Source organism: Harpia harpyja, chromosome Z (assembly GCF_026419915.1).
Source record: "Harpia harpyja isolate bHarHar1 chromosome Z, bHarHar1 primary haplotype, whole genome shotgun sequence".
Lineage (NCBI taxonomy): Eukaryota > Metazoa > Chordata > Aves > Accipitriformes > Accipitridae > Harpia > Harpia harpyja.
Genome location: NC_068969.1, coordinates 26,512,660 through 26,528,528, shown reverse-complemented (window position 1 = coordinate 26,528,528; position 15,869 = coordinate 26,512,660). Strand labels below are relative to the sequence as shown.

At 49.0% G+C, this 15,869-nt stretch overlaps 1 protein-coding gene across 1 annotated transcript; it reads left to right on the top strand.

The window, feature by feature from the left end:
* The first annotated feature begins 325 nt into the window (after positions 1-325).
* On the top strand, positions 326-15,228 carry LOC128136630 (protein PRRC2A-like). Its single transcript, XM_052776554.1, has 7 exons — positions 326-369; positions 1,833-2,340; positions 7,153-7,262; positions 9,638-9,692; positions 13,702-13,774; positions 14,175-14,319; positions 15,172-15,228. The coding sequence occupies exons 1-7, from the start codon at positions 326-328 to the stop codon at positions 15,215-15,217; spliced, it is 981 nt and encodes a 326-aa protein (XP_052632514.1). The 3' UTR covers positions 15,218-15,228.
* Positions 15,229-15,869: the final 641 nt, after the last annotated feature.

Sequence of the window (15,869 nt, the reverse complement as noted above, 5' to 3'; positions counted from 1 at the left end):
AGCCGTGCTGGAGGTGATTTATAATGATCCGGATAACAAGCAGTCACCCACAGATCCAGATGCAGTGCAATGCACACAACCCATGTGGCGGAAGTTTCTACGACGTGCACCAGCGTCATATGCCAACTCATTGGCAGTGATGTCCCGGAAAGAAGGCGAGGGACAAACAGTGGATGAAGTGGCTGGTTAACTCTGGCAATACCAAGGAAGTCTCTCTTCCTCCCGATGGGCCCGGGTCTCGGCTGTAGAGGAACTGTCCCAGGAGTTCCAGCAATTCAAAGAGGCTATGTCCTTCTCCCTGCCTGTATGGGCCCGTGTCGCAGCTATGAGGAGTAAGCGTTCCTCTGCTCACGAGAGAGGAGATAGAAGGTACGTGCCATGGTGTACCCTGTGGTTTTACCTGCGTGACCATGAAGAGGACATGAGGAAGTGGGATGGAAAACCTACCTCGACCCTAGATGCCCAGGTACGCGAGCTGCGAGGAAAAGCAATCAGAAAAGAGGATTCCTCCTGGAAAAATGCCGCTCCAGTTTCCAGCGGGCAGCTCCCCAGGCAGAGTAGAAGGGCTGAGCTCATTTCTGATCCAGGCATTTCCTGAGAGGCAGGAGGAGTCCAGCTGCTCCCGAGCAGCACCAAAGTGGTGCAAGCGCTTGTCTGAGCCGGGTTCCCCAGGCAGGGCTGCTGTCAGAAGCCGGTGAGCACTGACTGCCTCCTGGTTCAACAAAGAGGAACTCCTCATTTTAATGGAAAGGATGTACTTTACAGGGCAAAGGGAAATGCTGACTGTCCTGCCCCCCACGTTCTGTGTTTAGGTTTTTATTTAGTTCCTTAGGAGCCTCTTCTTTTACACCAAAATCCGTTGTTGTGTTTGGCACAAGAGAACGAACGGGGACATTGTTTTTCTTACAAACATCGCTGTTAGGCTTTCGTGGGAGAAAAAGTGCCTTCTGTTTTGATCATCGCTCGGCTAGGTCACTGACCATCGGAGCTTGTCGGTTGTGTGTGTCTGAGAAGTAAAAGGTGGCTGCCAGACAGGCTCCCGACAGCTATCTATGAGGGTGTTTCCTCCCCCAAACCCCAGAAGAGCCTAACGCTGCTGCTGTTGCATTTCTGTGGCCCTCCAGGAATCCCACTGTGTGCGTAGGGGAGGGATGAAAAAATCTCTGGGAATCTTTGCGTGAAGGGTGCCTAGACCAAGAAAAGGCAAACCTGCTGACATCATCACAATTTGGGAGAGAAAGGGCTGAGCTACCAGGGCCACTGCCAGCATACTGTCATTAGGCACCAGAGTTAACGTTGACTCGAGAGGCCTGGGCAGAGCCCAGACCCCCCTGAAAGCAGCTGCAAGACCTGCCACGAGGTACAGGCCAACTCCTCTGATGCTTCGGGCTCATGCTGGAACCCAAAGCGCTCCAAGCCCCAAAATGCAGCTGCCTCTGCAGCGCAGCAGCAGCAGCAGCAGCCAGTGCAGAGCAGCGCGGGGAGCTGGAGCAGAGGGAGGGGGCGCCCGGGCCGGGCTCGGCTCATCTCGGCTCGGCTCGGCTCCCTTCGGCTGGGCTCGGCTCGGCTCCGTTCGGCTCCGCTCGTTTCGGCTGGGCTCGGCTCCGCTCGGCTCGGTTCGGCTCGTCTCGTTTGGGCTCGGCTCCCCTCGGCTCATGTCGTTTCGGCTGCGCTCGCCTCCCCTCGGCTCGGTTCGGCTCATCTCGTTTGGGCTCGGCTGGGCTCGGCTCCGCTCCAGCCGCAGCCGCGGCCCGGCCCCGCCTGAGGCAAGGGCGGGCGGCGGGCGCGGCGGGGCCGGTGGCCGTGGCGGGGGCTCCTCCCCGTGCGTGGAGCGGTGGGCTGCCCGGCGGTCGCCAGCGCCGGGGCTGCCCGGGGGCCTCGCAGGCCGGCAGCGGGGCTGAGGCGGCGGCGGCGGCGGTGGCGGCATCTCCCCTCGCGGCAGGCCGGGGCGCCGGGTCCCGGCCTTCCCCCCGCAGGCCCGGCCAGCCCCGGCCCCTCCCTGCCGCCCCCGGGGCTGCGGGGGCAGCAGGGGACTGCCTGCCGCTGGTGGCTGTCCGGCGGAGGCCGGCGGGCACCGCGGAGACGTGCGGCTGTGGAGAGAAAGGAGTTTCTGCCGGCTGTCCCCGCAGGGAGCCGCAGCCGCCGGGGGTGTCCCTCACAGCCCGGCGTCGGTGGCGGGCTGCGACACAGTCCTGCCCGGGCGTTCTTGGCAGCCCCCGGGGCAAGAGGCCTGTCAGGCTTCAGGGAGGTCGGCAGCGGCATTTCCAGAGCAGTCCCGTCCCGTTGGCTCTCCTGCTTCCTTCCCCGGGCTGGGAGAAAGGAGGACGTCCTCGAAAGCAGGTCCCTGTCGGTTGCCTGAAACCGGGTTTCTTCCTGCAGGCAGGCTTGTGTACGCACTTAAAATCTGGCAGGTGAGCACGTTGAAGCTACAGCCTGCAGTTTGGTGACTGCAGGTAGCAGTGAGTTCATAGGAGACCCTGAATTCAGACGGTGGGGGCTGCTCTTTTCCTGCCTTCTTTCACCGAGCGTGAAAGCGGTCCCTTCCAAGTGGCTGCTGCCCTTGGACAGGCTGAGCATCGGCCTGAGAGAGTAACGGGAGCTGTAAAAAGTGCTCCTGTTTCACTGCCGTGGGTGGATTTCGTGCTTCAGTGGGAAAAGAGGCTGGCTTTACTGACGGTATTTTGAAATTTTGTTTAAAGCGTTCAACTGAGAAGCTCTAGAGCCTTTGTAGTGGTTTAAGCCCAGCCGGCAGCTAAGCCCCGCACGGCCACTCGCTCACTGCCCTGCAGTGGGAGGAGGGAGAGAATCGGAAGGGTGAATCAACTCGCAGGTTGGGATAAAGGCGGTTTAATCAGTCAAGCAAAAGCTGTGCACGCGAGCAAAGCAAAATCAGGAATTCGTTCAGTGCTTCTCGTTGTCTGGTGAATCAACTCTTTCCCTCAGTGTAATCCCTTTGGTCGGCACTGCCAGTAGTGTGCGTACATTTCTGAACAGCCTGCAGGTGTTTGATCTCCTGATGGTAGAGCGCGCACTGCATTTGTTTGAGTTTGGCAGCCTGTCATCGCCCCTTGCTTTCTTCCATTCTTTCCACCCTCTTCTCCTCATCGCCGCTTCAGCGTCCCTTCCTGAATCGTACTTTTGTGTCCCTGCTGATTCATGAAGACTTCATGACCACAGCGTAAGTCTTGGGTGGGTGATATCTGTCCTTCTGCTGTGGTGCACTGTGTAATTCCTTTCATTAACTTGTGCCATATTAAGCAAGGAGAGGGCCTTTCTGAAGAGGAAGGAAAGTTCTCGTCTCTGACCGAGTTCTGGCTGGGGCCCCTGAATGTGGAGGATATGAGAATGGCTGCCTGCCAGACCATATACCAGAGAATACTTGCATGCCATAATTCCTTACACTCCACCGTATTTCCTTATTTCCAAGTGACATTTGTGCGACATTTGTTTACTTCTTCATGGGTTCAGCTTTTCTTTGAGACGTTCTCTCTCCCTGTGCATTTTATTGTTGGCCGATACCTAGCAGCAAACAACTTTTGAGAAGCTGACTTACAAAAGGTGTAGTTACTAGTTGGGAACACAGTTTGATGCAGGCAGTACACAGCTCCCAGCATCACAAGGCCTAGCTCCAATGCCGTGAAGGCCCGTTCCTCTGCAGGTTTGCACTGTGGAGGGGATTAAGAGACACGTCCTGCCGGTTCCTTCTTTTAGTCCCTTGAGCAGAATGGCATTGGGATAGGCTGGAAGACAGAGGTGCTGGTTTGAGGGCACCTTGTCAAAAACCCCAATCCTAAAGGTTACTGAAGATCGACTGAAAAGATCTGATCTCTCATCCTTTGTATCCTCAGACGCACAAAATACAAATGGGCAGAAAATTGCAAAGGAATAGTCGTTGTGGAAGAATGGATGTTTTTTAAGAACAATAAACTGGGAAATCATTTGCCTGCTAAGTATTTTCTCTGTGCAATGGGAATGATGTTTTGTTGTTGTTTAAACTCTTACAAGGAATGTAACTCTGTTGCTTTTTGGTTGGGGTGGGACTAACTCTCTCTGTTTGTTTCACAGCGCTCCGGATCTCGACACCACTGAAAGAGCTGTCAAGGAGTTAGAGGTAGGAGATGAAGCAGGTCCATGGGACGTTGCACTATGTATCTAGAACTCAGCTCTTTTCAGCAAGACGTATCTTGTGGTAAGTCACTATGGGTATGTTTGGATAATGTCTGGAAACTTCTACGATCTATGTCTTGCTTTTCCCTTTCCCTTCCTCCACTGTGTCTTTGAATTAGAGGGGGCAAAACTGCATGCAGTATGGCTGTACCATGGATGTGAAATAGAGCATAGCAATGTGTTCTCTTTTGTCCTGTATTGCTTTTTGAAAATGTCTAGAATTTCTCTTTGCCTTTTCACCCACTGCTGACTCTTCAGCTAGTATTTTTATGAAGCAATGCCCAGTGGCTCCCAAACTTCATTCCTGAATGTCAGTAGCTAGGCTGGAGCCAGTACATACGTATGGAACACCTGTTTTTCTTCCTTGTGCTTGACTACATTTGTTGACGTTGAACTTCAGACTCTTTGTTTCTATTTTCCTAAAGAAAGAACGCATTTGTTTTTCTAAATAATGATAGTAATAATGGTAATAATGTCTTTTGTATAATTAGCAACTGTTGTCACCTCCCTAGTGTCTCATTTTCCAGGTTTTCTATGAATTCCCTGACCAGCCTCAGGCCCCAGCTGCGACCTCTGTGGGACTCTGCATTGAACCTGCTCTGTTGTGAAAACTGAGTGTTTTTTCTTACTGTTTCCTGTTCTGATTATTGGTCCCTGGGAGAAGCTGCTGCTGGTCTTTCTTGTGAGCGCTTAGTAGATATTCAGATCTCCTTTATCAAATGGACAAGTAGTCCAAAGCAATTGTCCCCATCCCCCTGGCATGTGTTATTCACAGCCAGGAATTCTGAAAGAGCTGTATTTGCAGTTCTTCAGTTTCAAGATATCATATGGAAGTCCAGCATTGTTTCTAAGTCGTTTATCTTGTTCTCAGGAAGTGAGGTACAATGCAAAACTGTACTTTAAAGTTGGTTAAAGAAAGTCCAGTCACCAAATATTCACCGGATTTTATAATACCTCTGTTACAGGTAAAGAAGTAAACAAGGGCGGTGATGAGCTTGTAAGTTGCGTGTGTGGTTTTGTTTTGTGTGTTGGTTTTTTTTTTTAAAAAGTGATATTCCAAGTAGTCTGGAGAAGCAGAATATATATCTAGGCAATGCTATAGTTGTCCTGTTTCAGGGTGTCAGTCAGGCAGTGTAAGGTGGGAGTGAATTCTCACCTAGAACCATCCAAGTTGAGGGAAACCTTCCTGTCAATTCCAGTGTACTTTGAATGAAGTCCTGCCTGAGGACGCGAGAGCCGTGCTGGCTTCAGTTAAATGTGTTTTTGGCAAGTCTGAGCTGAGCTGTCAAATGGTTTCTTCACTGTGAGAGTCTGTATGAGGTCAATATTGCTGAATAATTAAGTAGTTTCCTAAGTGCTGTACGTGTCGAAAACAACAAAGTTAAGCTTCTTTGGAAAGTTGTTGTTTAGTGAGAGCTCAGGGTGGGTTTGTTTTCAATACAGGTAAGCGTCTAAAGATGGAGTGAATTAGTGAAGGTGTCCTGCCCAAATTCCCCCAGAGAAAATCCCGCTCTCTCTGCTAGCATTACGTTCCAGCTAATTACGTTCCTAGGCCCTCCTCTAAAAATGGAGCAAATAGGATGTCCTGGGAAGCAGTAGTTCCTGTTTAAAACTGTTGAGCATAATTCTCTGGATGGCCTCTCAGTGCTTACCTTCTGTTTGAATAAGGCAGCTAATCTTTTATTCCTGAGTAATTTTTTGGTTTTTTTGTTGTATAAGCCTGGACAATGTTGCGAAATACGGATGTATATTAAGTCTGACTTTTGTTCTAGAATAGAAAAGCGTATTGGCTTTGTGTGGCAAGGTTTTGGTAGCAGCCGGGGGGGAGTTACAGGGGTGGCTTCTGTGAGAAGCTGCTGGAAGCTTCCCCTATGTCCGACAGAGCCAATACCAGCCGGCTCTAAGATGGACCCGCTGCCAGCCAAGGCCGAGCCAATCAGCGACAGTGGTAGCACCTCTGTGATAACATATTTAAGAAGGAAAAAAAAGTTGCTGGGACATACAGAAATGGCAGCCGGAGAGAGGAGTGAGAACGTGTAAGAGAAACAACGCTGCAGACACCAAGGTCAGTGAAGAAGGAGGGGGAGGAGATGCTCCAGGCGCCGGAGCAGAGATTCCCCTGCAGCCCATGGTGAAGACCATGGTGAGGCAGGCTGTCCCCCTGCAGCCCATGGAGGTCCACGGTGGAGCAGATATCCACCTGCAGCCTATGGAGGACCCCACGCCGGAGCAGGTGGGTGCCTGAAGGAGGCTGTGACCCCATGGGAACCCCGTGCTGGAGCAGGCTGCTGGCAGGACCTGTGGATCTGTGGAGAGAGGAGCCCATGGAGCAGGTTTTCTGGCAGGACTTGTGACCCTGTGGGGGACCCATGCTGGAGCAGTGTGCTCCTGAAGGACTGCATGCTGTGGAAGGGACCCATGCTGGAGCAGTTCGTGAAGAACTGCGGCCTGTGGGAAGGACCCACATTGGAGAAGTTCGTGGAGGACTGTCTCCCGTGGGAGGGACCCCATGCTGGAGCAGGGGAAGAGTGTGATGAGTCCTGCCCCTGAAGAGGATGAAGCGGCAGAAATAACGTGTGATGAACTGACCGTAAATCCCATTCCAAAGTCCCCCTGCGCCGCTGGGGGGGGTAGGTAGAGAATCCGGGAGTGAAGTTGTGCCCGGGAAGAAGGGAGGGGTGCAGGGAAGGTGTTTTGAGATTTGGTTTTATTTCTCATTACCCTACTCTGGTTGATTGGTAATAAATTGAGTTAATTTTTCCAAGCTGAGTCTGTTTTGCCCGTGACAGTAATTGGTGAGTGATCTCTCCTGTCCTTATCTCGACCCACGAGCCCTTTTGTTATATTTTCTCTCCCCTGTCCAGCTGAGGGGCGGGGGGGAGTGATAGAATGGCTTTGGTGGGCACCTGGCATTCAGCCAGGGTCAACCTGCCAGAAAAAGTCAAAATCAAATTTTATCAATACCACGTTTGCAATGTTTTGAAGGTCAAGAGAAGAAAAGAAGTGTCAGGAAGTGCTGCAGTGGAAGAAATGGTGAAGAGGAGAAGAGTGGAAGTCGGAGCGGAGGCCTCATGCCCACAGTCGGGTATGGGCAGGTCAGTTGACTACAAAATAGCCTTCCAGGGCACATATCAATGTTTTTGATGTCTCTTGCGCCTTCCTCGTATTTCATTCCTGTGTAACCCTTTGGCCCATTTGTCTTCTTCCTTCTCTTCCATAGGTGACAGAATCTAAGCAGCATTGCCCACGTTTGGAGAAAAGTTCTCCTGTGCTTTCAGGTTCCCATGCCGTTAACTAGAGCTCTTCCCGTCTAACTCCTTTGTGTTAACGTTACCTGCAGAATCACAGCGGGATGAGAACTGGGCAGCTCGACAAAGCGGTGCACTGGCTTGCACAGCTGAGGCAGGGATGACAAGGGAGGAACTGGGAACAGTTTTCTAGCTGCCTCCCAGCCTGTTCCTCTGAGTCGGCTGATGACTGCTGCCTCGGCTTGAGGCAGAGATCTCTGTCTGTGGCTTTCACAGAAGCATTGAGGTTTTCGGGACCTTTGATATCATCGAGTCCAACGCCTCCTGCTCAAGCAGGGTCACCCAGAGCAGGTTGCCCAGGACGTGTCCCCTCAGGTTTTGAGTGGGCTCCAAGGGTGGAGACGCCACAACTTCTGCGGGCAACCGATTGCAGTGCTCGACCACAGTTGCAGTCAGAAAGTTTTTTCTTGTGTTCAGCTTTAATTTCATGTTTTGCAGTTTGTGCCCTTTGCCTCTTGTCCTGCCAGAAGGCGCTGCTGAGGAGAGCCCGGCTCCCTCTTCTTCCTTCCCTCCCATCAGGTGTACATTGGTAAGAGCCCCCTGAGCCTTCTCCAGGCTGAAGAGTCCCAGCCTCTCCGCATATGAAGAGTGCTCCAGTCCCTTCATCATCTTTGTGGCCCTTTGCTGGGCTCACCCCAGTGAGTCCCAGTCTCGTCCTGGGGAGCCCAGTGTGGACAGAGCACACAGACTGGCCTCAGCAGCCCTGAGCAGAGGGGAAGGATCACCTCCCTCCCTCGAGCTGCTGGCAAAACTCTTCCTAACGCAGCTCAGGGTGTTGTTGGCCGCCTTCAGTGCGAGGGTGCAATGCTGGCTTGTGGTAGCTAACTTCAAGCTTAGTTGTTGATTACCTTTCAGAGGCAGGCCCATTGTTAGTTATAGTCTGGCAGGCTTCTTTCTTTCATGGAGTGTAGCTTTTAAAAACAGAATATTCGTGTCTGTACTTAACATTCACAAGTATGTGGCAGAGAGTCCCAGATCCAGCGTTGTGGTCGGAAGTGTTTATGCTCACCTTTCCCCTTCCATGGCGACGTACAGACCATGTCAAATCATCTCCCTTGTTGCCTTCTATTCTACCCAATTCCCAAATGTATTTCATGCAGAGGTTATAATGGGAGAAGTCTGAAGCCAGTTCTTTTCCTGCTCATACAGATGTAGTCCTTTCATTCCCCACCCCACCCCCTCCATCAGTTTCTAGTCACAATAAAACTGCTGGACATGAGTGAAGAATGAGACCAGGATCCAGAATGCTTTCTAATCTCTTTTAGCCAAGGCGTGAGTTGTAGATTCATAAAATACAAGGCCAGAAAGGGCTATTTCATGGTCCAGTCTGGCAGTTCTCTCTTAGTCCTGTGTCTTGCCCCAGCAGTTATGCTATTCCAGAAAAGATTGAAACAGTTAATAATTCTACAGTGTATTCTTGATTTCAAGATTAAACCGGTCAGGCATCAACTTCAAGCCTTCTGTCATTTTTTTCTGGTTACTCTGTTAGACTGAAGAGCTGAGCATTCAGTCTGAGCATTCCCCCACCCTGGGAAGGAGTTTGCCTGCTGTAGTCAGACCACTTCTTGATCTTTTTTTTCTTTTTGGGAAGCTCTTTTGCTCTTAAGTCCTCCTGGGGCATTTGGATTTGGGTTTTCTTGGAGTGCTATTGCGTGTTGAGCTATCGGAATCTCCAGGTGATGCTGATCAGCTCCAAGAGCACTATTCTGTGTGTGAAGCCAGGACCGGTTTTCCCCACGTGCATCACTTTGTACTTCTCTGCCATTTTATTGCTCCACGACCGAGTCTTGTAAGATCTTTCTATGGTTCTTTGCTACCTGCCCTTCTCTTTGTGTTAGTAATCTTGTAGGATTTGCAAGCTTTCTCACCTCGCTGCTCATCCCCCTTTCCCTGTCACGTCACGCTGTTTTTCTCTTTAACTGCTTGTTGGGCTTACTAGAAAAGCAGAAAGCCTAATACTGGAGTGAGTGCCGATTTTCATTTTTTAAATGAGACTTTGAAACATGAGTACAAATACAGATTAAGGGTATCTATCTTGTTGGCTTAGAGGGAGGTGCTAAACCCCTGCTTTCTAATGAAATACTTGAGCAGCCATTTACAAGATTGCTTCCTTTTTGTGACTTTTGGTAAACTCAGTTCTTACCTGTTTGACTTATTTTTCGAACTGGAGCCGAGCGTGTTTGCCATATGAGTAAAGCAAAGCATGGATTTGAAACGGTAAGCTACAGAATATTCAGAAAGAGGCAATAGCATCTGTTTAGTCCTAGATTCTTAAAGTGGCAAGCATAAAAATGCCTTCAGGTAACTTTTTTTCCCTTTTCACCTGCATCACCTGCATGGAGGCATTTGTGATTCCTGCTCACCAAACTTAGCCACGGGATGAGTTTGACCGGGAGCCAACACAGGCTTTTCTGACTGTGAAGCTACAAACTCTAGGGGTGAGCTTAGCCTCTCGGAGCTGAACCTGAAGGTTGCCCTGCCTTGTCTTCAAGAGACTCCAGTCCTCTTTTACCTCACCTGCTCCTTTGTGCAGAACTCCATGAAGGGCCAAGAGTGGGTGCTGACACCTTGACACTGGCTTCAGTGCGAGTACTTGCCACTCCTCACCAGTGTCCTTTCTCTGTGCAGATGGCTTTGCAGGCATCTCCCTCTTCTTGAAACGGTGTCATGCCTTTTCTTGCTATGTCATCAGAAGGCAGATTTACGACAGGATTGTTCCAGAGGGATTGGCAGTTGCTTTCTAAACCCACTGTTCTCCAGAGACCTTGTCAGGAGGGCGAGATTCTTTCTCTTTTAGCCCACAAGCTAAAAGGCTGCTCTGACAGAGCTGCTGTTAGGCACACCCTTTAGGTAGGAGGGTCTTCCCTCCCCCCCCTGTTCTCCTCCTCCTGGCTGTTGCCCATCCTCCCAGTGCATTTCATCCATTTTCTGGATCCTGATAGCCGTTCTGCATTTAGTTCAAACCCCTGCCATGCTATTGCCTTCCTGGCCGCCTTCCCTCTCCAGCTCTTTGGAGAGAGTCTTTTCCGAGGAGGCAAACTTATTCCTCTTGGGGTTGTCCAGAAAGGAAGTTGCCTGGTGGTATAAAAGGAACAGCTGCCTCTCCCACCATTCCCTGGGAGGTGAACAGTTGCATCAGATGCCCAGATTTCTGCGTGTTTCTGCAGGATGACGTGCTGCCCCCATTTCAGAAACCTTTTGGACCTCTCCACAACTGGCTGAGCCTTTACGCAAATATCATCTGTGGGCTTGCTGCCTGCTGGCCAGGGCATACTGCCTGCTTGCTGCTGTAGGACTGGTTTCAGAGGGCCAATCTCAGCGTAATTGCCCTGCAGGGATCCCCTGCATATACAGTGGCCTGCAATTTCAGGTGCTGCTAGTTGCATGGTTACCTTCAGCCTGCACAGGTAAACTCCTGTATTGAAACAGCCCTCACCTTGTTGTAAGCCCAAAACTTTCTTTCAGAAGAGGGGTTTTTGGCAGGTTTCTTGGATTTTCAAGATAGGAAGGAGACTGCCTGGTAACTCCTCAGGAGCCTTCAGTACAGAAGAACTTCTCTAAAACAAGCAGGCTGATTTGTCTCTAAACCCTGTATCCCTTTTTATTCCCCTCGGCTCACCTTTGCAGGATTAGTGACACGTCTCTCTACACGTGCCCTTTCTGGCTTCTTTCCTCAGGTGCTCCAAACACTCTGTTGGTGGGATAAGGTCATCCTCTGAAAGATGCTTTTTTTTATTCCCCGCTTTGCTATAATCGCTGTCCCCAGAATGCCTCCGCTCCTTGTACAGTGGCTGAATTTCCCAAACATTAGGGTCCTCGGAAGCTGGAGCTCCAGGTTAGCATGTTGGACCCTGAGAAATGATGTGGTAGGTGGCAGACATCACCGTAACCTCCTACTGTGTTAACTGATGTGGGAGGACATGTCCTGAGCTCTTTCCAGGTAAACTGGAAGTAGGATGAGTGAATCATCAACTTGGTAAATACCAGTTCAGGTGAGAAGAACCTTCTCCAGAAGAGATGCTTGTGCCACCATGACTCGTACCTGCAATTTGCACTAGTCAGGGCACTGTTACGCTGGGAGGGAGCTCCAGACACAAACTGGTGTCTTTATGAATACCAGACCAGATGTCAGGAGCACCGCATGGAATCCTGAGCAGATGACCTCTCCCTCGTGTGCTTTTTTAGGAGATCAGAGCCAGGTGCTTCTGTGACATGCCTTCCATTTGGTTTGCTTTCCATTTGTTTTCTTCTGGTATTCAGGATGAGAAGAAAGATCGGGTTTAGAAAAAGCCATCTCAGTAGTGCCTGTACTTTCTCAGGATTCTTCTGGTCATTCCTGCAGGGCTCTTGTTCAGTTTATGAGCAGTGTATGACTTTGGATCCAAATCCAGCTGGTGTTCTAGAGTGCATCTCAAAAAGGGAAGGGTCTCGTTAAAACATGAAGGAAATCTGTCTGCTTAGTACACGTAGGACTGACTTTACAGCATCGGCAGTCGATTCAGAAGGAGGAGCATGGAAGTGCCGCAGTCGCATGGCTGTTGAATAGATTGCATTTTCAGCTCTCACCCAAATGCCTTCCAGGCCTGCGATTTTGACAGGAGGCTGTCTGGTCAGGATGATTGGAGTTGAACCTGTGCATCTTTCTGCTTAGCAGGAGCACCAGTAGAAGTCCAAGGAAGAAAGAACGGGGAGACGCTCAGCCTGTCACTGCAGATAATTTTGCTACCTTAGTTAATGCTCCGAGACTAAACTGCAAAGATCTCTGGCCATCTGAAGTTTGGAATTTCACATGAACCTGAGCTTAGTGCAAGAGAAGCACCATCAGGGAGGGATCTATTCTTCTCTTCTCTTATCTCTGTGACAAAGTTGTTTTACTTTCTCCTAAAGAAGCTTACCTGGTGGTTTTGTTGTTTGTGGTCCTTTGTATTGCTGATAGCCTTGTGAATGGGTATTCCTGGCTCACCTCTTGCTTCTGGCACTTTTCACTTTTGTCCTGCCCTGTTACTCTGCTTCCTATGAGTGTGTCTTAGCAGGGCTGATGTCTAGGGGCCTGTATTGTCCAGCGGCTGTTATTTCCCACAGCACCTCTGTCGATGTTTTTTAAAATCTCTGTCTGTGCCATAGCTGCTGTTCCTCTTTCACTGTCTATCTGCTATATTAAAGTCTAGTCCATGAATTCCAGCTTTATGTTAGGCCTGGGAATGTCCTGAGGAGGGAGGGGTAGAAAGATATTGGTGAAGAAAGTCCTCATAGTAGCAGGAAAGAAAATAAAGTCACAGAACAAGAGAGTAGACCTTGCCTTTTAGTTCTTCAAGCAAGCAAGCAAAGAAACAAAGATCTCCTGTAGAACAGAATTTTACATGGTGTTGCCGAAATCCGGAATAAAACTCCTTAACAGCAATGAGAAGTTAAGAAGCAGGCACTCCTTTCTTGCAGCGCTGGGCACACGGGGGATCGCTCCACCTATCGTGTGCATCTGTCTGGTTTAACTATGCAGGTTAAATGCACACCTGTTATACATATTCACTAGATTTCCGAGAAATGTTATACATAATCATTAGTTTTCCAGGAAACTATTAACATATGTAAATGTCCTTTACGCAAGCGCAGTGAAGGTCTCTGGTGGTCTTCAGAAGCCCTCTGGTGGTCTTCCATAGTCTTCCTCACTTGTCCGCTTCTTGACCTCTCTTCGGTGATTCTGCGCAGTACGATTCTCACCATCATCTATATTAGTTTACATAAAAATGCATACTATGTCTATTCTTAAATTTAACCTTTCTAATAATTGGTCCTTCAGTCACACCATCTTATGAATATTCTTATGTTAAAACAATCATTGCTTAATCTCACTTAACTCTACTGATTGGAATCCTCGATAATTAGATCGAGGTGGGAAGGGTAAGGGGTTTCCAGGCAGCAAACTGGCGTCCATAACGGTTTCCCTAGTTTCCTAAAACAAAACACTACAAACCAACAAATCTTTGCCAAAGTTTCTGTGGTTAACTGATTTTAGACAATACTTGAATTCTTATAGTCACAGATAGTACATTTTCTAAACTTCCTAAGTTCCTATGACTACATTTCAAACTTAACACTCCCCTACCTATGCTTCACAATTTTCTAATTCTTAATCAAACCAAACTCTTTTATATAATTAGATTTTAATTTCTTTATCAAAATATTTTCAACAATGGTGTGAAAGTTCTTGGGTTCCTTTTCCTTTCAGAATTCCTCCAAAGAAGATGAGCGTGAGTTTAGTCCAGCATCCCTTACTGTGGGCTGTAACCGAGTGAGTTTGTGTAAGTAAGGAATTCCTGGCTTGTTTCATTCGAATTGGTCATACAAAATCAAAAGCTGCAAGGATGACTTTGGTATTAGTTTTCCTTTAAAAGTGGTGTTTGGTATTTTCCAGCACGTGAGACTAGGAATTAGAACCACCGAAGAGCAGTAGGTCAGCAATGATTTGGGCTGTAAGCAATTCCCACCCATAGAGCCAGGCTCCGTAGCTCTTTCAGAGCTGGGCTGTGAGATGGGAGCCTACCTCCAAACCAGTCTGCACTGTGATTGCTTTGAAAGCTCCCAGGCGTGACGTCAGTCAGAGCCTGGACCAACCTCTCGGTTTCAGGGTCTGCCGTTGGGTCTGCAGGGAGTGTGGAGAGAGCGAGCTTGTGTTTTTGTTCTTGCTGCTGTTTCTTACAGGGGCACCTGTGGGATCTAACCTTGAACAAAGAACAGGAACCGGTCAGGCTGAGGGTGCGGTGCAGCTACTGCAGCAACTGGACCAAATGGTGAACAAAGGAAACGTGGAGTCAGAAGGAAGAGGTCTCTCCAGGTTCTGGAGAAGGTACGACTACTGCAGCTACGAGCAGGTGCAGTCCTGGCTCTGTCCGAGCCTGTGCCTGATTCTGGCAGTTCAGGTGATTCTCCGTTCTCTTGAAGAATGGGTACCTCTTTTCTGTGGTTAAACCAAAGTCTGCCAAGGCAAAGGAGCATTCAGGGATGTCCTTTTGTCTTGTGGTAAGGTGCAACATTCCCAGGAAATGGTCCTCTTCTGAGCTGTCTTTGGGGAAAAAACTCCTCAGGGGAGGGTTGCTGACCTCAGTCACAGCCCTCATAGGCTGTGGCTTTTATCAGCTGAGGAGTGCCATCTCCAGCCCAGTTTCTAAAGGACTTTTACACACTGCCCCTTCTCGCGAGGCCTTCCTGGGAGGGACCTTCAGTCCCCTTAAGGCAAGTATGGCCTTTATTTGGCCGCTCAGCAACTGTGGCCTTTGTAACTTTGGTGTCCCAAAGACACCATTTCAAACCTAAATGAAAGGAGCCCCGCCAACAGTTGCTGGGCATTGCTGACTGAAGGAGTGCTCTAAAGCTGTCGAAGCTGTGTGCCGCAAGAGTGGTCTGTTCTCTGCACAGCACATGTTGAACGTCGGCAGTAACTGTTTGATAGGTGGGTTAGTTTTGGAAGGAATAAAACGCCTTGTTAATCATAATGTATGCCAGTCCCCTTAACTATTGAGACTAGACCGTTACGGCACAGGTTGTTCTTTATGTTTCCTCTACTTTTTCGGTCTTCCTCTGTATTATTTTGTGCTGGGGTTGTGTCTTTCTGGTGGACAGAAATTACCTTGTTGTTACAATTCTCAGAGAAGTATTTTAGGTACAACGTGGGGGTTTTTTGTTGTTGTTGTTTCCCCAGCATAATCTTCTCGCCACTACAGCATCTCTTTGTTGGAAAGAACTGACCTGGAAGTACTAATGATTGTGGAAAGGTAAACTTGTGGCATGAATGTCAGGTTGTATTGTTTCTTTTGTAATTCAGCTTTACGCATTGATTGTCTCCGCTATTAAATGCTTTACAACGAAATTCGACTTTGTGTACGTTTTCAAATTAACGTACTGAAGATGTTGGGTTCGAATGTCTTTTTCTTCACAACCTAGAGGTTTTGGAAAAAGAGCAACAAGCTTTAAGGTGTTGATCCTTGAGTGTCATAAATCGGGAATTTTACATTTGAAAAACGTTGTATGAGACTCTAGTAAAACAAGCATCAGCTTGGAACTGTGTGTTATTTTAATCAGTCTTACCCTGGCAGAAAACACTCCTTCCCTCCAAGAAGAAGAAGTAGAGGTTTCTAGTATTGGATGGACTGCTGCCCTATGCTTCACAGCATTAAAAAGGTCAAAATTGGTGAACATGTTTTGGATTAGATTTTACCACTCTGCTACAAGGTGTGTCATTATTTATGCCTTTGATACGTAGTGGGATGAGGCTGGGAGTTAAGATTTCAGATGTGCCTAGGGCATGCTCAGGCAGCTTTTTGCCATCACGCTAGCGCATTTGCAATAAACCGTCATTCTTCAGCCCTCTCCTGAGCTGAGGCACCGTCAGCACGTACA